The 22844-nt window shown below is 38.3% G+C and overlaps 1 protein-coding gene across 1 annotated transcript in view; it reads left to right on the forward strand.

The window, feature by feature from the left end:
* Nucleotides 1-22844, forward strand: part of LOC108311160 (Down syndrome cell adhesion molecule-like) — a 152079-nt gene that overhangs the window by 122620 nt on the left and 6615 nt on the right. Inside the window, exon 2 of the mRNA XM_017538469.2 lies at nt 10594-10911. Within this exon, the coding sequence (XP_017393958.2) occupies nt 10594-10911 (318 nt within the window). The remainder of the gene's footprint in view (nt 1-10593; nt 10912-22844) is intronic.

The raw sequence follows: 22844 nt of genomic DNA on the forward strand, positions 1-22844 counted from the left end.
GTATTAAAGTGAAATGCACAATTTCTATAACATATGAGCACATTTTTATAACCTGACTTGGAATCACTTCGTAGAAGCTTGGAATGCTTTCCCAGTCGTTATGAGCCAACTGATTTGTGATTGTCTGATCCAGATGACACTGAATTTCTAAGTATTTATTCAAATATAAAAACATTTTGGACCCTCATAATCAGCTAAATATTATGCTTTGTAGATATGTTTACCTAAGGCTGAGTTATATTCCCTTTCATTTTGGAAGACCTTTACACAAGCAGTTCATTTTAGTAAGCATACACACTCACATATTCCCGTGAAATCAATAAAGGTAATTTGAACCCAAATGGCGTTTCCATTTAAAACAAATGTACTCAATTTGCAAATTTGATAGCCTGTTTTAGTTTTCATGTTTTCTGACCTCTCTGAAGCAACTGACACTGTTGAAAACTGTTGGTTAACTTTCCAAAACGTCTTTTTGTTTCTAAGACACTGCTCCCTAGGGTTTGAGCTGCTGATCTCATATTTCCTATTTATCTCCTTCATGATTCTTTTTCAGTTTCTTTAAACTCTTTAAATTTTTTAATTGGAATGTCAAATACATGCAAATCACTATGTACACATGCAGTGTGCCCAGCACCCAGATTGAGAAAAAGAACATAGCCTGCACCTTGGATGCCACCTCATGTCCCTTTCCATTCTCTGCACCTGACCCCACCCCCGTGGGCAAACTTTATTCTCACTCTCAACTTTTTGCTTTTCTTCACTATTATAGTTGTGTGAGTTATGATATTTTATGTGCAGATTATTCATTGTTATTGATACGTAGTAATGCAAGGTGCAAATATGTCACACTATATCAATTTTATTGGTTGATATTGGGAAGCTTTCAGTTTGTGACTCTTATGACTAGTTGCTGCTGTAGATATTTTTTTGGTGAACATATGCCTGTGGTTTTGTTGTATAAATACTTAGGAGTGAATTGTTGAAACAGTGCATGCATGCGTTCAGCTTTAGTAGGTAGTGGTAACTTTCCACAATAACTTTACTGATTTACATTCCTACCTGGAGTGTTTGAGGGTCTTGTGGTTCCACATTCTTAAGACCCTCAATATATTCTTTCTTTTCCATTGTAGTTATTCTGGTGGATGTGTAGTAGTACCTCATTGCACTTTTAATATACCCTTTCTTGATGAACAATGGCATTTTATGTACCTATTGGCCATTTATATATTGGCCCATTGAAGCACATTTTTATGTACCTATTGGCCATTTATATACTGGCCTTTGTGAAGTGACTGTTCACATCTTTTGTCTTTTTTTTTTTTTTTTGGAGACAAGGTTTCACAGTGCTCCTCAACATGGATTGCAATGGTGCAGACTTGGCTCACTGCAACTTCTGCTTCCTGGGCTCAAGCGATTCTCCCACCGCTGCTTCCTGAGTAGCTGGGACTACAGGAGCATGCCACCATGCCCAGCTAACTCTTTGTAGAGAGAGGCCTTGCTATGTTGCTCAGGCTGGTCTTGAACTCCTGGGTTCTAGCAGTCCGCCCACCTTGGCCTCCAAAAGTGCTGAGATTACAGGCATGAGCTATTACACCCAGTGCTTTTGTCCATTTTTGTTAGACTATCTTTTTATATTGGTTTTTTGAAGTTCACTATGTATATGGGGTACAAATCTTTTGTCAAATGTTATTTTGCTACCTTATAAAATACTGCCTATCCCTGAGGATTTACTTCTGGTTTTTGTCTCTCCTTGTTCTTTACACCTGATACGGTTTGGCTGTGTCCCCACCCAGATCTCAGCTTGAATTCCCACATGTTGTGGGAGGGACCCAGTGGAAGATAATTGAATCATGGGGGCAGGTCATTCTGGTGCTGTTCTCATGATAGTGAGTCCCATAAGATCTGATGGTTATTATAAGGGGAAGTTTTCCTGCACAAGTTCTCTCTCTTTGCCTCCTGCCAGCCATGTAAGACGTGACTTGCTCCTCTTTGCCTTCTGCCAGGATTGTGAGGCTTCCCCAGCTATGTGGAACTGTAAGTTCAGTTAAATCTCTTTCTCTCGTAAATTGGCCAGTCTTGGGTATCTCTTTATTAGCAGCGTGAAAACAAACTAATATAACACTTTCCTTGCAATATCTCACCCAGTGATAGGTTTTATTTCCCTGGCTGCCAAATCTGTGTCTAGGGTCTTGAACTCCTATTTCCAATTTGCTGCTGGGTGGCCCAAGGGCAGTGCCCTGTTTACCTTAGTGCAACTGGCATGTTGTTTCTTTTACCAACCAGCTCTGTCTTGTAGGCTCCCTTTGTAATAGTGTAACTATGCAATTGGTCATGCAAGCAATTGAATTTTCCTCATGTTGACTTTTTATTTTCTTCACTCTTATTACTCCCACATCCCCGCCCACCAGTGTGGGTAGGATCATATCAGACATATCCATAATTGGGCCTTTTTTCTCCCTTCACACCACCAATGCCCCGCTGGCCTAGACCCCCAGCAGAGCAATCTAGCCAGGCTTTCTGCCTACAGTCTTCTCCCCCTTCTAGTCAGTGTTTACTTTCTCAAACTTCAATCTGGGAAATTGATGTTCTCTGTCAAAACTTTGAATGGCTCCCTACTTTTTAAAACAACTTTATTACAATATAATTTATATACCATAAAAGAACCCACTTAAAGTATACAGTCTAATGGTTTTTTAGTGTATTCACAGGTAAGGTGCCTTCACCACAGTCCACTTTAGCAGCTTTTCATCACTTCAAAAGAAACCTCTATCCTTGGGCTATCAGCCTCTTATCCTGCCCCTTTGCCTCTATCCTAACCATAAGTAAACCACTGATTGACTTTCTGGCTCTACAGATGTCCTTCTTCTGGACAGTTCATGTGAATGGAGTCATACAGTATGTGGCCTTTTGTGGGTGTAATGGAGGATCATCCCCACTGTAGCCTGTGCTAGTGCTTCATTCCATTTTATTGTGGAGTGATATCCCATTGTGAGGCTAAGCCACATTCTGCTTACCTGTTCTTCAGGTGATAGACACGTAGGCTGTTTCCACCATTGGCTGTTATACATAATGCTGCTTTAAACTGCTTTAAACACTTGTGCACAGTTTTGTGTGGACATGTTTTTATTTCTCTTGGGTATGTGCCTAGGAGAACTCCATACTTTCTGCAGGGCTAAGCACGTGCTTCTTAGCTTGGCATCTGACACTGTTTACAACCTTGACTTTATAATCAGCACCTGGAATGTAACCTCCTGCTGGTCAGTGCCCTTCCAAGACTTGGTTATTAGTTTGGCTGCTGGTCGTGGCACAGTGCCAGATACGTGGTAGTTGCTGAAGTGGTGTTTCCGGGATAAATGAATCTGAGGAATCTGTAGCTCTCTCTCAAAATAATACAACACTTTTAGCTGTGCACTGAATTTCCTGCTTCCCAGTACCTTTTTATTTCTCTCCTGACTGGGACAGCTCAATGTCCTAATATTTTTTAAGATTTCTGCCTAGAATGTGCTTTTCTTTCCTTCTCTGGAAAGTTGTTTCCATTTTTCCTAGTTCAGGTTACTTTCTGTATCACATATGCTCCTGTAACATTTTGTGAATGTTTCTGTCACAACACTCAGCAAATAGGATTATAACTGACCTCTCTACATGAACAATAGTACCTTCCAGACTAAAATGTCCTTGATGGTAGTATACTAGGACTTGTTCTACCTTGCATTACTTTGCCCTTACACAAGACCTGGTACCTAGTAGATGCTCAATAAACATTATTGCATCGGTGAATGCTTGTGTTACTGCCTACTGCAAAATTCCTCCCACATCTCTTCTTTTCACCCTGCCCTGTTTGAATTTTAAGAAAAGCTAAAATATTGACTTATTTTCTTTCTGGAGTAACATTCTTCTTTATGTTTGTCACTGGAGTCTTGGCTACACCATCTGTTACAGTGATATAAAATATTGAGAAGTCTGCAACTGAGGAAACCATGCTCCAAGGCCCCTCCCATTAGCTCCCTTGGTGTTGGTACCCCCAGGATTTTAAGCCCTGAATTTCACAAGATTGTGCTGAATGTTTTATTTAGCTTTCTGTTATGAACCCACAATTATTTTTTAGAAACTTTCACACATGCATGTGCACGCACGTGCACACACACACACACACACACACACACACACAAAACTTACATTAAGGCTGCCTCAGCCTTTACTGGAGGGAGCAAATGTTACTGTATTAAAGAGCAGAAGGCACTCTATAAAAAGAAGTGCTATTATTTAGGCAGATGGATGGTCCCTTAGATGGAAGAAACAAAAGCTGTTGGAATATAGCTTGGGTTTTCTTTTGCCTGTGGCCATATGATGTGTCTCTTAGAGAATGAGTTTATGTTACATTATTAAACCCAGTGGCATGAAGGAGAAAGACTAATGTAAAATGCTTTAAAAATATAAGGAGAAGTGACAGTAATCCCCCGTAGGTCACTTATCTCTTTAACTACTAGGATTAAACATTTATTTATCATTTTTTTCCTGCAGTCATTTAAATAATTTCACAAGCTGGTTTGTGAAATGTGGTTTTCAATAAGAAACTATACATTTAATTAAGCAATGTTTCTTGTATACATTTACATTTTTAAAGACTTGCTATTCTTAACAAGACTACTTTTAGGATACAAGAGGATAAATTCAAATATGACCAAATTTTGCTTAGTTCAAATTACCCACACTCAGGTTGATAGAGGAATAATGTAGTGGAAAGAAAGAATCCTGGTGGAATTAATTAGCCCTTAAGAGTGACAGTCACCTCATTCCTAACAATATGTTTGGGGTAATGTCAGCTTCTTAGAAAGCTCAAATGTAAAATCACAGTGTTACTATCAGCATTTTTATCTGAGTTGAAAACTGCCGTGTTGAACTATTAACTGTGCTTGTGATTTCAACCGATTTCTTAGTTAGCAATAATTTTCATATTCTGACTTATGAAGCATTGCTAAAGGCTTTAGTTATGGTTGGGAGAGAAAACTATAAAACACTTATGACTTGATGAACACCCCTGCCTCTCCTCTCTGTGGGTAAGATCTATCACTTATACAAAATTTATTTTTCTCTGCCACCTTTTGACAAATGGTGTTCACTGTGCTTCCCAGCTTAGCCACATAGCCCCTGCTGGCCCTGGAGGGCAAACTCGGTTTCTGCCAGTGATGGAGACCAAGAGAAAAAAAGATGAATATTTCAAGTAAGATACCTGGAGGATGCTAAATCTCATGGACATAGCTTCCCGTAGACACGTCTCATGTAATAAAACTAATAAAGTGATGTGAAAAGGCCTCACCTGTTATGTGTGAGTGCAAACAGGGAAACTTTCATAAATTGCTGTCTTGGTTCATTTTCTGCTACTGTAACAGAATACACAGACTGCGTAGATTATAAACAATAGAAGTTTAGTTGGCTCATGGCTCTGGAGGCTGAGAAGTCCAAGGCCATCAGGTGAGGGTCATCCTAGGTGGAAGGATAGAAGAGAGAAGCAAGTACTCAAGACAGAAGGAAAATGGGGGGAGAGTGTATTATTTTATAAGGAGCTCACTCCTGTGACAATGGGATTAATCCATTTATGAGGGCTCTGCCTCTTATGAGTCACCTTTTAAAGGTCCTGCCTCCCCATATCATTACCCTAGCAATTAAATTTCAGCATGAGTTTTGGTGGGAACATTCAAATCATGGTATTCTGTCCTGGGCTTCCAAAACTTCTAACATACAAAATGAATTTATTTCATCCCAGTACCCCTAAAGTCGTAACTAATTCCAGCATCGATTTAAAAGTCCAAAGTCACTGAATCAGATATGAGTGAGATTCAGGCGTGATTCATCCAGAGGCAAATCCCTTCTAGCCATGAGCTATGGATCAAAGCAAGTTATCTATTTCCAAAACTCAGTGGTGAGACAGGTACAGGGTGGGCATTCCCATTCCAAAAAGGAGAAGGAGGCAGGAAGAAAGAAGTAACAGGCTCCAAGTAAATCTAATCCCAACAGAGAAAACAATCTGAAGTTTAAAGCTGGATAATAATCCCCTTTAATTCCATGTCCCTCGCCCAGAGCACACTGGGGTAGGGATTGGGTCCCCATGGCCTCAGGAAAAACTGCCTTGATGGCTTGGTTGGGCTCAGCACCACCCTAATGGGGACTGTTTGTGCCGGCGCCACCTCTAAAACAAGTCTCTGTCCAGGACCCTGGGCTTTCTGGAAGGTCTTTGAAGTTTAGGTGGAGGACACCATGCCCCACAGCTGTGCATCCTGTGCACCTGCAGAATTAACACGGATCCCATCAAAGTTCACGACTTCCAGAGCAGCAGGTTAAGCCAGACCTGGGACCACTTGAGACATGGCTGTGGCAGCTGAGGAATACTTTGTCACAATGCTGGGGACAGATCCTGAGACAGCTTGAGGAGCAAGGTGTTCCCCAGGCCTAGTTATTAGATCATCTAGTTATTAGATTAATGTCTCGTCTGCCTCCCTTCACTTCTTTCTTCATTGGGACAATCTAACGCTGGTGCTCAGTGTTTAAATGACTGGTTACGTGACCATTTAGTTGCTTTACAAGACATAGTGCCAAAATGGACGAACTCATTCCACCATACCAATTCTTGACCACCATATGCCATCCTCAGAAGTTTCTAACAGTTCTTCCTAGTTAGATTTTCTTTCTAGGTGCTGATAGACCAGGAATCTCATTATACTTGCCCCACCTCATCCTCACACCAACATACTTACTGATATATTTACTAAACTTAGTTAAAAAATAAAGTTGCACAGTGTGCAGTGTGAGGTATATTTGTGCAAAAAGAGAGAGCAATCCCTCCCCTCTCTTTTTAGTGAGGTTAGGGGTTACCCATCTCAGTTTTACTAAATAGAAGTGTACATTCCATATAGGAACACGAGGGCAAGTGTCCTAATGTAACTGTGACTCAACACACGTCTCAATGCCCTGCAGGATTCTGTGTCATTGACCACTGTGTTTACACTGATAAATTTTACTACAATTGAAGCGTTTGGCACTGGTAACATTTCCATCCTATATGACACCAGTGAAAAGGAAGAGTTTTCATTGGTGCCATATATGGCCTAACAGCCAGAGTGACCCTCAGATCTCACCCCAGTGGCGCACCTGTCAGGTAGATGCCATCTGCCAACATCCCTAAGGAGGTGCAGGTCTTCAAGTGTGAGATTGTCCACATTGTTACTTCAAGCATTGTTGAACAAGACACTTCCTGAGACACATAGATTGACAGTAGCTTTTGATGCTTCCCCGATCAAGGAGAAAGAGGGTCTTTTCAGGGGCTCCTCTACTCTGGGGACAACTACACAGTATGGCTCTCACAGGGGAGGAGAATTCTCATCAGTATGTAGGCTTTCATGTTGATAGTGGAAGGGGGCTATGGTGTGTAAGCATCTCTCTACATCAGGATCTCTGCTAAAGGCCCTCATCTCCACCCCCCACCTTCTCTCTGTCTCAACTTCAATATAGTCAGTTCCTAAACTGTGAGAGGTAACTCCAATCTACCAATCTACTTAAAAGAGACATAATTTTGTAAAATAGAAATTCCAAAAATACTTCAAAAGTTTATATTATCAATGGAAGTTTGACATACCACATTAATTATGAGAGGGAAAAATGAAAACAAGGAACAGTGAATGCACCAACTATTATTTATAAAACACAGCATGCCAGACATTAGGCTTCTGCATATTAGCTCATTGAATATGTGAAGTTTAGTTAAAAAATCAAAATGTTTATATAATAGATAAATGTTAGATTCTCACATGAATATGTTTTCATAAAACTACATATTGTCACTGTCCAGATTCAATGGGCTCCCAAAAACATATCAGCTTGAGAGCCTTTCTTGTGTCATTGCCTTATTCAGTGTAATAATTATTGCTTATAAAAATGTTTTAATCCAGTGATAATCCAGACTTAGTGCTTTCTTCCATCCTGATGTATTTTATTTATTGCTCATACTGTATTGGGGAGTTCACATGGGAATGTTAGTTGGCACTTTCTGATTATCTTATTTAAAATCGAAAAAAATTTCAGAAATACGTGGTTGTGGAGGGTAACTAGCAAAGTCTCAGTTCATGTCCCGTGTTGAGTTACCTGAAAGGAGATGCTCAGAGGAAGCATTGCAGGCCGAAAGCCTCCTGGGAGTGTATTTTCAACAGGCACGTCAGCAAGGATGTGAGGGAGGCAGAATGAGTGGAGGGAGAATCTTCTCTGCGAAGCTGTGGCAATAGCAGTCTCAGGTGGGATGCGCCTGCAGCATTGTTGCCACTTAACATGAGGAGTCCGGGCCTGTGGAGCCACCTTTGACCAGTCATTGCCTGCAGGCCTCAGACAAGGCAGTTCCCTGTGACTGGGGCTCGTTCCCAGTGTGGGAGTCAGCAGAGGACCTCTCCAGTTGCTTTGGGGCGGGGTACATTGGCCTGAGAGAGGAAATCTGAAAAAGAGCCACACAGTGTCCACTTCAAGTGGCAACAGGGAAGAACGTGCCTTACATCTTGCTGTGAGTAGAGTCAACAGCATCTATTCAGCCTTGTGTCAATGCTTGGATGCTGTGTTTCCTCAAATAATTATAAGTGATAATTATTACATTGAATAAGGCAATGACACAACAAAGACTCTCAGGCTGTTATGTTTTTGGGAACCTGTAAACAAAAAGATGACGAAATTAACATTATTTACAAAGAGGGAACCACCCGCTACCCTCACATTTAGTGAGCAGCTTAAATCTTGTTATTATGAATCCGATCGTCTTTGTAAATGATGTTAATTTCTTCATCTTTTTCTTACCAAATCATGCCAATTAACTATAGGCAAGGCGAGGGACACATGTATTTTATCACACAGGCTTAGTAGCAACCCTGGCATGTGGCAGGAGCCTGGAACCCTTCAGCCCCACACCATGGAGAAAGACTAGATCAGGAAGCACAGGCTACAGACCCACTCTATAGAGAGCTGCCTCTAATCCCCACCCAAATGAGGGAGACTGTTTTGCTACATTTGGTTCTAAGATGAGAAAACACAAATCACCAAAACCTTCATCAGAAAGACTGAATCTGGTTCTGCCACTTCCTGGCCCTGAGTCTTTGGTCCAGTGACAGCCTTGTGAATCTCCATGTCATCGTCTGCAATGTGGAGCCTTTATTTACCAAGCAGAGCTGTTGATTTCAAATATTATAAGATTGTCTGGTACAAAGTACTATGAAGCATCTAGTAAATGTTATTCTCACCTCTGTCCAGTGAAGTTCATTCAAAATATCTGGGGTCTCCTACAAATATGTATCTAGTTATGCACCTGCTTTAGAAAGTCACAGAGGGGATAGCCCCTCTGGATTCCCCTCCCACAACAATGTGGGAACTTGCTTTCTCTCTCTCTGCCTAATAAATTGCTCTTTGCTTTAAAAAAAAAAAAGTCCCAGAAAGGCTCAGATGTGTGACAAGTAGGATTTCATTATATTTATAAATCTTTTGTTTAACTTATAAACAAGTTGTTTTATTTTTTCTGTAAGTTAAGTTTTATTTTTTCACATAACCAACACTCCATAAACACTTGTTATAGGCCCTTAAATGAATTAAAAAGCCCAATGTGTATGAACACATTTGCTGATATTTACTTGTAGAAGTAAAAGAGAAACAATTTAAATGAGAAGAGCAGGAAAAGAGTTCATAAGAATATGTATAAATTGTGCATTCACTGCTATTTACTTATGAAGTCAGTATAGAACAATGGAATTACATAGATGATGTATGAGAGAATGAAACAGTTATAAAAGGTACATTTTATATATGCACACTTCAGCACAATATAATTATATAGATAAGGCATGGAGGCAGGTGGACCAGAAAGGAAATGTAAAAATCAAACCAGACACTGTGTGCTGGTGGACTTGAGTCGTGCTTTTGTCCAAATTCTCTTTATTGTTTCATCATATTTTCAATAAAAAGTGCATTGTTGATTTGGCATTCTATTTTCTGGCAACCAATGGTATTTTTAAAATGCTTTACATGTGATTTTAAATTTTAATATAAAAGTATGGTTAATTTTATTCAATAATAATCCTGAGTGTACCTACTAATGAGAGCAATTTGATCCAAGCAACAGGATCTAGGCATTCACGCATTCAGCTCCCCTTTATGGAGAGCCCATTTACAGCTGGGCTCTCCAATCAAGACCTTGTCCTCATGAGGCTTATCTCTAGTGACAGAAGATAGACAATAAGTGCCTAAAAAATACATAATATTGCAGTCCAATAGTGGTCAGTGTGGGGACAGAACAGGGCTTGAGGGACGAGGCAAAAAACGAATCTATTAAAAGTTAGCATCCAGGATAATTTAACAGTTTGTGTACAGAATGCGAGATTAGGATGGCGCCCTAGATTTTAGTATCAGCCTCTCTGCATTTAGAGAAAATATGAATTGTTTGGCTTTATTTGAGCCTGAGCCTCAGCCTCATGATTAATTTTCAAGATAACGTTCTGAGGCCAGATTGATTGAACTGCAAATGTCAAAGGCATGTTTTATTTACCGGTGGATCCCTGTGTTGTCTTCTTGCAGTTTTCAGTGAAGACCTACACTCCAGCCTCTACTTTGTCAATGCATCTCTGCAAGAGGTAGTGTTTGCCAGCACCACGGGGACCCTGGTGCCCTGCCCCGCAGCAGGCATCCCTCCTGTGACTCTCAGATGGTACCTAGCCACGGGCGAGGAGATCTACGATGTTCCCGGGATCCGCCACGTCCACCCCAACGGCACTCTCCAAATTTTCCCCTTCCCTCCTTCAAGCTTCAGTACCTTAATCCATGATAATACTTATTATTGCACAGCTGAAAATCCTTCAGGGAAAATTAGAAGTCAGGATGTCCACATCAAGGCTGGTGAGTACAGCTCTGGGCTTTGCTTTTTATCCCCCCTGTGCCTGCTTGGGGTGGGAGGACAATGACAAATAGCAAAATGCCATCGCAGCAGAGAACCAGTGAAACCCCATCATCAGTTCATTCAGACCTTGCTGATGACTTCTTTAGGATCTCCTTGTTTAGATTTCAGAGTGCTGTACATTATTGGAACTAAACCTTGAAAGAAGGCATGATTAGCAAGTTGGCAAGTTCTAACATCCCAGCCTCCTTATATCTGATCTAATTTGATACTCTGATTCAAATTTTCAGTGTCTCAGACCCAATATGTTTGCTTCCACCCCTCTTTTACCCCCCTTCACCCGTCCCCTACCCCATCCTAGGGAAGGAGAAAGAGAGAGAAAAAAATGACAAATGGTCGAGCTGGAATAAAACCATAGCATCAAGATGTACTGTTATGGAAACAGAATCAATCTAATATCCTTGCTTTCCTTGTGAAATAGAAAGGCTATTTTAACATTTTTTGACTGTATCACATGTTGCTGAAATGTTGTCGGTGCATAAATCCTGAATGGGCTATGTTCCTTTTAACAACATATTGTGTCTTTTTTTAATCACCATTGCTACAAGTCAACCCAGGAAAGAATACTGCCTGAGATACACAGACATCAAAGGCTATATATACAGGACAGATTGTGTGGTTCTATAGATTTAACAAAGCCCTACAAAACAAACTCACAGCTAGACTCCTGTTAGCAAACAGCATTTTAATTTTTTTAAGTCTAGCTCTGAAATACTTGTGTAGACTGACATATAATAGCAGGGCAAAGAGAATATGACTTTGATTTTTTTTTCTTATACAACAAGTAGCTGCAATAATTTCTTCAATAAGTGAGTAGGTGCTGGTAGAAGACATCACAACATGAGAAAAATATGAGGTGTTTCTGAATTCATGCATATGATCTCTTTGATGTAAGCCATCAAACATTAGACTATGACTCATGCTGCTAGCTAGTCATTTTCCCAACTATATTTTGATCTCAGTGACATGCTCATGAATTCTAAGACCTGCATGAGAATTCACATAAGGGGGGGGGAAGATTGTCTTTAATCAAGATATATGGAAATTTGATGTGTCAAATAATTACAATAAAGCAAATGCAATTTGTATAAGGACCTCTAAACCTGACAAACAGGGAGATTTAGTGAATGCCTTTTACTGGGAAGACTGCACATTTTAATGACATGTTATAAAAGCATATCTGTAATCTACAAAACACCACTTATGGAGAAACCTAGAATTTCAAGTAGCTATACCTGTATGTATTAATCCATTATGCCTGCCTTGGGTTTTCTGTCAGATAAAGGAATGAAATGCTTACTCCTGTTTTAACTGCCATCTTCTAAATTCGTCATATAATTGATTGTTTTCGCATGACACTGAAAGTTTTGGAGCATAGAAACTGCATCATCTTGTCTGGCATCGGTGCCACCTGCCCCTTCTTACCCAGTTGTGCTTTTACCATCTACGTGCTGGCATTCTTGACATCTAAAACCCTATGGACTATGAATCCAGCAAATAGATAACTACTGTATCAGTTTGAACATGTAAGATGGGCATTCATATTGCCCAAATCAAATTTCTCTTCTAATTTAATTTTGCTTTTTATTATGAACACATAATGGTTATAATAATCTTCTAGATTAATAATCTAGATTGTTCATTGGATACTTGAAAATCTGGTTTCACCCTTTTTGTGTAAATGCGAGTACAGAACTAGAAGCTTGTTCAAAAAGGCAGATGAAGGGCATAAGTGTTACCCTTTGACAGCTGAATTGTAGGATGGAGGCCAATGACTATTCACTCATAGGATATCCTCTTCTGTATCAGGTTATCCTAAATGTGTAAGTATCCCTGGAGATTGGTGTTTAGATTGTCCTGGCATAAGCTATTAGGCAGAATGACTTCATAATCTATCCTTTGGCAGTGCGAGGGATTCTCCTTCCTAATTTTCAGAAATGTTGATCTAGGTCTGGTTACTAGCAGTTAAAGGAAGATTCACTCATCATGTCTCATTAATCACCAATCCTAGTTCTCACATGAGAGTTTTGTTTCTGTCCCACTCTAAGGGCTGGAATGCGGGTGGGCCACTTGAGACAGTGTTGCTCCTTACCCAGGCTGCCTTTACTACATAGCAAGTAACAATCAGCCATATGATTTTGGGGAAGTCAGAAGATTGCTCATGATTGTTTTCTCCTAGCAAACTGTGCTTTCTAACATTTGACTAGGACTTTTGACTGTGATCGAGATGGAGGTGCAGGAGCCAAATGTACCCTTTTATCTGAAACAGCCAAAAACCAGGGTCCTGAGACTGATATGGTTGGGCTTTGTGTCTGCACCCAAATCTCATCTTGGATGATGATCCCCATAATCCCCACATGTCCTGGGAGGGACCTAGTGGAAAGTAATTGAATCATGGGGACATTGTTCCCCATGCTGTTCTCGTGATAGTGAGTGAGTCGCATATGATCTGATGGTTTTAAAAGCAGCTGGCACTTTCCTTGCTGACACTCATTTTCTCTCCTGCCACCCCGAAGAGGTGCCTTATGCCATGATTGTACCTTTCCTGAGACCTCCCCAGCCATTCAGAACTATGAATTAAATAAATCTTTTCTTTGTAAATTACCCAGTCTTGTGAGAACAAACTAATACAACCAGCCAAACAAAAACAGACAAAATATCTGAAGCAACCATATGTTTTCTTCCTTCCTTCCTTCCTTTTCTCCCTCCATCCCTCCCTCCCTCCTTCCCTCCCTCCTTCCTTCCCTCCTTCCCTCCCTCCTTCCTTCCCTCCCTCCTGCCTTCCCTCCTTCCCTTCTTCCCTCCTTCTCTCCCTGCTTCCTTCCCTCCCTGCCCTCTTCCCTCTCTCCTTTCTCTTTCTCTTTCTCTCTCTCTCTTTCTTTCTCTTTCTCATTCTTTCTGATGGAATTTCACTTTTGTTGCCCAGGCTGGAGTGCAATGGCCTGATCTTGGATCACTGTAACCTCCACCTCTGCGGTTCAAGCGATTCCCTTGCTTCAGTCTCCCGAGTAGCTGGGATTTCAGGCATGCGCCACCACGCTCAGCTAATTTTGTATTTTTAGTAGAGACAGGGTTTCTCCATGTTGGTCAGGCTGTTTGTGAACTCCCGACCTCAGGTGATCTGCCTCCCTCAGCCTTCCAAAGTGCTGGGATTACAGGTGTGAGCCACTGCGCCTGGCAGAAGCAACTGTTTTCAAGATTGGACCTCAGGCAGTGAAGGAAAGTGATCCACCTTGGAAATAAGATGTGTCCTATGATTGACTTATATTTCTGGATAAAGGACACCAAAATCTGCACATAAATTTGTATAGAAACTTTATTCATGATTACCAGAATAATAGAAGCCACAAAGATGTTCTTCAATATGTGGATGGATGGTGATAAAGACTCTCTCCTTGACTAACTTTGGAAAGGCTCCCCTGGGCATCCCTCTCAGCTAGCCCTTGACCTTAGCTTTTCATGTCTGGTCTCCGGTTCCCAGCTTTCACAAGAATCCTGCTAAATCATCCCCTTACTATTGATATTTGATCATTCTTGATATTTGATCAAGTTCTTCCTCTCCCGTCTTTGATGTATATATGTTTGGCCTGACTTTAGCAAGAATCTGTTAGGCCAGTTTAGCAAGAATCGCCATATCCTTGCTGTCTCCTCTTTCTAAGTTTCCACCCACTGATCCCCTCACTCTGTTCATTGGCTATAAACCCTCACTTATCCTTGTTGAATATGAACTTGAATTACCCTTCCCTATGGAGTTATCACGGATGACTGGAAAAGACCTGAATAAAATCTTCCTCATCTTTGTAATAAGTGTTAGAACAATTTTTCTTAAACAAAATTATTTTTTGAGAGGACATCTCACTCTCTTTTCTAGGTCGGAGTGCAGTGGTGTGATCGTGGCTCACTGCAGCCTCAACTGCCTGGGCTCAGGTGATTCTTTCACCTCAGCTTCCCAAGTAGCTGACACTACAGGCATGAGCCACCACACCTGGCTATTTTTTTTTTTAATTTTTTTTGAGAGGGATATCATTATGTTGCCCAGACTGATCTCAAATTCCTGGGCTCAAGCCATCTGCCTGCCTTGGCCTCCCAAAGTGTTGGGATTACAGGAATGAGCCACAGGGCCCAGGTACAATTTTAATTTAACATTAGACAAATTATAGTATAAAATGAAGTGTTAGTCAGCAACAGAAAATAATGAGCTATCAAGCTATGAAAAGATATGGGGAAATTTAAATGCATGCTACTAAGTGAAAGAAGCCAATCTGAAAAAGCTACATAGTGTATGCTTCTACTTACTTCACATTCTGGAAGAGATCATCTAGAGAGACAGTAAAAAGATCAGTAGTTTCCAGAAGATAGGAGGGAGTAGGAGTTGAACAGATGGAGCCCAGGGGATTTTTAGGGTAGTGAAATTGTTCTGTATGTTACTGTAATGGTGGATACCTGCCATTATGCATGGATATTTCAACATAGAGTGAAGCTTCATGTAAACTATGAACTTTAGTTAATAATAATAATGTATAAATATCAGTTTATTAATTGTCACAAATGTATCACACTAATGCAAGATGCTAATAATGAGAGAAATTGAAGGAAGTGATGAGAGGGAGAATATAAGAACTTGCTATTAATTTTTTCTCTAAACCTACAACCACTCTAAAAATTCAAGTTTATTCCAAAAAATTAAAACATACTTCAAGTATGTTTGAAGTATGTTAACGAGAAATTAAACCCCAAGGGAAGGGTTGGTGTGATTAAAAAGAAGTGGAAAAATGCTGACCAAAATTTTCCAAATGTGATGAAAACTATAAACCCACAGATTCAAGGAGCTCAACAAACCCCAAGCTCAAGACATGTGAAGAAAAAATGCATCAAGGCATATCATCATAAAATTGCTCAGAGCAGTGATAAAGATAAAATATCAAAAATAGCTACAGAAGAAAGGCATATTACACACAAAGGAACAAAGACAAGAATGACAGCAGACTGAGTTGTTGTTGCTGGTGTTTGTGTGAGTGTGTGTGTGTGTTTTATGAGTTAGGGAATTGCTCTGTCAACCAGGCTGGAGTGCAGTGAGGTGATCATGGCTTGCTGCAACCTCAACTTCCCTGGCTCAACTGATCCTCCCACCTCAGCCTCCCAACTAGCTGAGACCACAGGTGTATGCTGCCACATCAGTCTGATTTTTAATTTTTTTGTAGAGACAGAATCTTGCTATGTTGCCCAGGCTGGTCTGTAACTCCTAGGTTCAAGAAATTGCCTCCCAAAATGCTGGGATTATAGGCAAGAATGGAACTAAATTTCTAAAATAATGGTGAAATAAAGTCTTTCTCAGACACACAATAGCAGAAAATTTATCATCAGCTGAATCCCATTACAAGAAATCTTAAAGGAAATTCTATAATTAGAAGAAAAAAATGACACCTGATCAAATCTTAGATCTACTCAAAGAACGGTAATAAAAACTAACTACATGAGTAAATCAGATTTTTTTAAAGAATTTAGTCTTTTAAAAAATAATTGGCTATTTAAAACAAAAATAATAATGATTTATGAAGTTTGTAACATAGATAGAAGTAAAATATATGGCGAAAATAACATTAAGGCCTACAATGCAGACATGGGAGTATAATATTGCTGGTTCTTTTGCTATATGTGAAGTTGTGTAATGTCACCTGAATATATATGGTGATAAATTATAGATGTATACTATAAAACCTACAGAAACCTCTATAATAGCAAAACAGCTATAACTAATAAGCCCACAAGGGAAAAAAATAGAATCATTTAAAAATCCTCAATCTAAAACAAAGAAGAAAATAATAAGAAAAAGGAAAGATGGTAAAAAAAAAATGTAAACCCAATAGCAAAATGATAAACTTAACCATATCAATATCCACATTTAATTTAAATGTTCCAGTAATCTGAATTTAATGACTAAGATTGCTAGATTGGATTTAACACTGCTTAAAAGAAACATTCTTTATATACAAAGGCACAACTAGCTTAAAGATAAAAGGATAAAAAATCATATACCATCCTCATCAAATCAAATCAACCTAATAAAAATAAAGCATTGAAAGAAAGCTAGAATAGCCACATTAATATTAAGCAAAGTTTACTTCCAAGCAAAGAATATTACCAGAGCTAAAGTGGTTCATTTCATAACATAAAATAGGGTGGTTAAGAGGATGTGATTATTCTAAATGTGTATGTACCTCCCCAAAAAACTTCAAAATACATAAAGGAAAAACTGATAGAACTGCAATGGGAATCATACATATCAAAAATTATAGTTGGAGATTTCAGTACTCCTTCAATAATTGATAGAAGTAGACAGAAAACCAATAAGAATAAAAAGAACACTTGAATGACACTACCAATCAATTTGATATAATTGATCTTTAAAGAACATCCTATCCAACAACAGCACAATATAAATTCTGAGACACACAAATATTTACTGATATAGACCATATTCGGAACAATAAAGTCTCAGATAAATTTTTAAAAATTCAACTTGTATAAAATATGTCATTAGATCATAATGAAATTAAATTACAATAATAACATCTCTGAGAAATAACCAAGTACCTGAATACTAAATAGCACAGTTTTAAGTGATCTATGTGTCCAAAAAAAAAAAAAAAGAAAAAATTGGAAGGAAATTAGAAGAAATAAGTTAGAAAGTTTTTTCAACTGAATAAAAATGAACACACAATATATATGAATTTAGGGAATGCTACTAAAATAATTAGGGAGATTTTATTGCTCTAAAAACTTATATTAGAAACTAAATGTTTTAAAGAGTGGTCTCAGCATCCATTTTGAACTGAAAAAGAGGAGAAAATTAAAAATATAACTAGAAAATAAACACTGAAGATCAGAGTGGAGATCCATAAATCCATAAAACAGAAACAATAGAGGAAATCTATGAAACGAAAAGTTGGTTTTTTAAAAAAATTCATAAAATTGATGTGCTTTTGGCCAGAGTGGAGAGAAAAGAGAGTAGGCAAATGACTAATGCAAAGAATGAGGGAGGTAATATCACTATATCTTCAATAGGTATTAAAATAGTACCAAGAAAACATTAAGAACAAGTAGAAGAAATAAACTCTTCCTTGAAAAACACAAACTATCAAGACTCACTCAAGGAAAAACAGATAAACTGAATAGCCCTATATCTAATTTGTTCGTAAAAATTTTCTACAATAAATTCAAGGCTCAAATGGCTTCACTATTTAATTCTACTAATCCTTTAAGAAAGAAACAATAATTTTGGCCAGGCACAGTGGCACATTCCTGTAATACCACCACTTTGGGAGGCCAAAGCAGGAGGATCACTTGAAGTCAAGAGTTCAAGACCAGCCTGGCCAACATGGTGGAAATCTATCTCTACAAAAAATACAAAAATTAGTCAGGTATGGTGACACAGCTACTTGGGAGGCTGAGACAGGAGAATGGCTTGACCCCAAGAGGCAGAGGTTGCAGTGAGCCAAGAATGTGCCACTGGGCTCCAGCCTATGTGACAGAATGAGTGATACTCCATCTGAAAGAAAGAAAGAAAAAGAAATTTCTAAACAAATGCTTCTAGAAAATTGAAGAGGAGAGAGTATTCCCTAAATCATTTTATGAGGTTAGTATTACCTTAATACTTAAGCAAGATAAAGACATAGGAAAACTAGAGACAAGTATCTCTTCTGACTATAAATGTAAAAATTTTTTAAATGTAACAAATCAAATCCAACAATGTATAAAAAGAATAATACATTATGACCACAAAGGGCTTATATCCAAAATGTAAGGTGAGTTTCACATTTGAAAATTAATCAGTGTAATTTATCATATGAACATATTAAATGTAAAAACCATGTGATCATTTCAACAGACACAGAAAAGCATTGATAAAATCCAGTATCCACTCTCAGAAAACTAGCAGTAGAAAGGAATGTCCTCAATCTGATAAAAAGCAACTACAAAAGTCCTGCTATCACTAACATCATACTTGTCAAAGATGAAATTTTTTCACCCAAAAATGAAGAACAGTACCAAAGTTTACACTGTCACCACTTCAATTCTACATCGTACTGCACGTTCTGCCCAGTGTAATATGACGTGGTGTAAACAGATGATGTGCTGTGATCCAGACCTTCTTGTTTTATTTCTAGATCATAGGCAAAGTACATTTGTTGTAATTTTTAAGGGCCCTAGAATTACTGAAGTGGTAAATGAGCATTGACTTCATCTTAGTCCTCAGCTACATTGGCCCTTAACAAGAGAGTCAGCTTGTTTTTTGAAGCATTGAGGCTAGGCATTAACTTCTCCTCTCTAGCTATGAAAATCCTGGGTGATATTTTCTTTTAATAGAAGACTATCTTGTGTACATTGAAAATACATTGTTTAGGGCAGCCACCTTCATCAGTGGCCTTAGCTAGAGCTTCTAGACAACCTGCTGCAGTTTCTCCATCAGCATTTGCTGTTTACCTTGCACTTGTATGTTAGGAAGATTGCCTCTTTCCTTAAACCTCAGTAGCCAGCCTCTGCTAGCTTCCAACTTTTCTTCTGCAGCTTTCTCACCCCTCTAAGCCTTCATGGAATTGAAGAGAGCTAGGTACTTACCTTGGATTAGGCTTTGGCGTAAGGCGGTGTTGTAGCTTGTTTGATCTTCTATCCAGGTCGTCTATATACTCAAATTGTCTCCACATCAGCAATAAGGTGGTTTTGCTTTCTAATCATTTGTTCACTGAAGTAGCACTTTTCATTTTCTTCAAGAACTTTTCCTTTCCATTTACAAGTTGGCTAGCTACCCAAAAGGGCTAGCTTTCAGCCTGTCTTAGCTTTTGACATGCCTTCTTCACTAAGCTTAATCATTTCTAGATTTTGATTTAAAGTAAGAGATATGAGACTGTCTTTCACATGAATACTTAAAGGTCACTGTAGGGTTATTTATTGGGTTAATTTTAATATTGTTGCTTTTCCAAAAAAGGGATGCTTGAGGGGAGGGAGAAAGATGGGGAGTAGCATTTCAGTGATGTGGGCAGGGCACATATAACATGTATTGATTAAGTTTGCTGTCTTATGTAAATGTGGCTTGTGGCTCCCCAAAACAATTACAATAGTGTTATCGAAGATCACTGATCCATGGTCACCATAACAGATATAATAATAATTTTAAAATTTCAAAATATTGTAAGCATTACCAAAATGTGACACAGAGACACAAAGTAAGTTCCTGCTGTTGGAAAAATGAAGCTAATAGACTTGCATGATGTAGGGTTTCCACAAATCTTCAATTTGTAAAAAATATAGTATCTCTGAAGTACAATAGAGTGAATCACAATGAAATGAGTGTTTCATGTGAGAAACACACAAGCACCCATCCAGATGCAAAGAATGGACTCAGAGACACAAAGAACAGTGGAAGCGAGACTTTTAATGGTGGTCTTTCAAGACTGGGAACTTGGTAAGCAGGCATACCCAGGGCAGTTACAGCAAGTTAATTTTTCACCTAGCAAGCTAGTCTCTCCCCCAGTTCCTCTTCCTGAACATCACCTAAGTTTGATTAACTCCCTTATAAGGATGATTATACCCTGATCCCCTTCCTCGCTTAAGTTTTGATTTCCCAATGACAGAACTTTCTTCCCTTTTATGGGCTGACCCTTCCTCTACATTCTGTTCACTTATCATGACCTTCTAAGCGCATGAGCTGTGCAGTTTGTTACATCCGCAGGCTGACTGCCAATACTTAGATTCATTACGCCTTGAAAATGGGCCGTTTAAAATGTTTTCTCACGTTCAGTACTCAATACTCTGAGAAAACTTTTTAAATGGCACTCTTAAATGGAACTCAATACTCTCAATACATCAACTGTGTGATCTCTTGCTCAATAAATAAGCTGTATGTGTGTCTGTGATCAAAGTTGATTTCGGTTTTCAATAACTCCTTATAACTATAAAATGTTTTGTGTAAGCCTCAAGGTAATCACAAAGTAAATACCTATAGTAAATACACTAAAAGTATAAAGCAACAAGTTAAAACATACTACCAGAGAAGTCACTTAACCACAAAGGAAGAGAGTGAGGATGGAGGAAAGGAAGGGAAGAATGACAAAATGACTAGAAAATAAGTAACAAAATAGCAGTAGTAAATTTTTATCAATAATAACATTGAATATAAATGGAATAAATTCTACAATTAAAAGACCAAGAGTGGTTGAATGGATAAGAAACACCACCCAACTGAGCGCTCCCTACTAGAATCTCACTTCGCCTATAAAGATACACATAAACTGAAAGTGAAGTAATAGAAAAAGGCAATCCATGAAAATAGAAACCACAGAAGAGCATGACTGGCTGTACTTATATCAGATAAAACAGACTTAAGTCAAAACCTGTAAATAGAAACAGAGAATGCCATTATTCAATGTTAGAGGTATCAGTTTAGCAAGAGTATTCCATACTCTTGCTATATAACAATACCATATTTAGTATATAACAATAGTAAATATGTATGCACTCAATACTAGGATACCCAAATTATTAAGGCAAATATTAATTGCTCTAAAGGGAGAGGTAGGCTGCAATACAATAATAGTAGGGACTTCAACACTCCACTTTTGACACTAGACAGATCATCAGGGCAGAAAATCAATAAAGCAACATCAGAGTTAAACTATACTCTAGATCGAATGGACCTAACAGACATTTATAGAATATTTCATTAAACTGCTGCAGAATACATATTCTTCTCATTAGCATATAGAACATTTCCAAGGATAGACTATATGTCAGGGCCCAGTGTAATTTTCAACAAATTCAAAAAGGTCAAAATCATCGAGTTCCCTTTCTGACCACAACAGAGTAAAACTAGAAAGCAATAAAAAAAAGAAATTTGGGAACTATGCCAATATATGGAAATTAAACAACATGCTCCTGAATGACCAATTGGTCAATAAAGAAATTAAGACAAATTAAAAGATTTCTTGACACAAATGAAAATAGAAGCACAACACACTAGAACCTATGGAATACAGCAAAAATAGTATTAAGAGGGAAGTTTACAGCAATGAACATCTACGTAAAAAAAAAGTACTTCAAATAAACAATCTAACAGCGTACTTCAAGGCACTAGAAAAGTAAGAATGAAGCACTCAAAATTAATAGAAGGACAGAAATAATAAAGAACAGAGTAGAAATAAATGAAATTAAGACTAAAAATACATAAAATTAACAAACATGAAAAGTTGTCTTTTAGAAAAGATAAACAAAATCAACAAACTTTTAGACCAAGAAAAAAGAGATAAGACCCAAATATATAAAGGCAGAGATAAAAAAGGAAACATCATAACTGACACCACAGAAATACAAAGGGTCATTAGAGATTACTGTGAACAACTGTATATCAACAAATTGGAAAACCCAAAAGACATTGACAAATTCCTGGACACATAGAACCTTCCAAGATTGAACCATAAAGAAATAGAAAATCTAAACTTATGAGTAAAGAGTAATGAGATAGAAGTTGCAACAAAAAGTCTAGCATCAAAGAAAAACCCAGGATCTGATAAATTCACTGCTGAATTCTACCAAACATTTAAAGAAGAACTAATACCAACTCTACTTAAACTATTTCAAAAACTTGGAAAGGTAGAAATACAAACTCATTCTACAAAGCCAGTATTATCCTGATTCCAAAACCAGACCAGAATGCAACAACAAAAAAACTACTGTTCAATTTCCATGATAAATATGGATACAAAAGTCCTCAACAAAATACTAGTAAACTAAATTCAGCAGCACATCAAAATGGTCATTTGCCATGATCAAGTGGGATAAATCCCAGGGATGCAAAGATGGTTCAACAAATGCTAATCAG

The sequence above is a fragment of the Cebus imitator genome, unplaced genomic scaffold, assembly GCF_001604975.1.
Source record: "Cebus imitator isolate Cc_AM_T3 unplaced genomic scaffold, Cebus_imitator-1.0 Scaffold112, whole genome shotgun sequence".
Lineage (NCBI taxonomy): Eukaryota > Metazoa > Chordata > Mammalia > Primates > Cebidae > Cebus > Cebus imitator.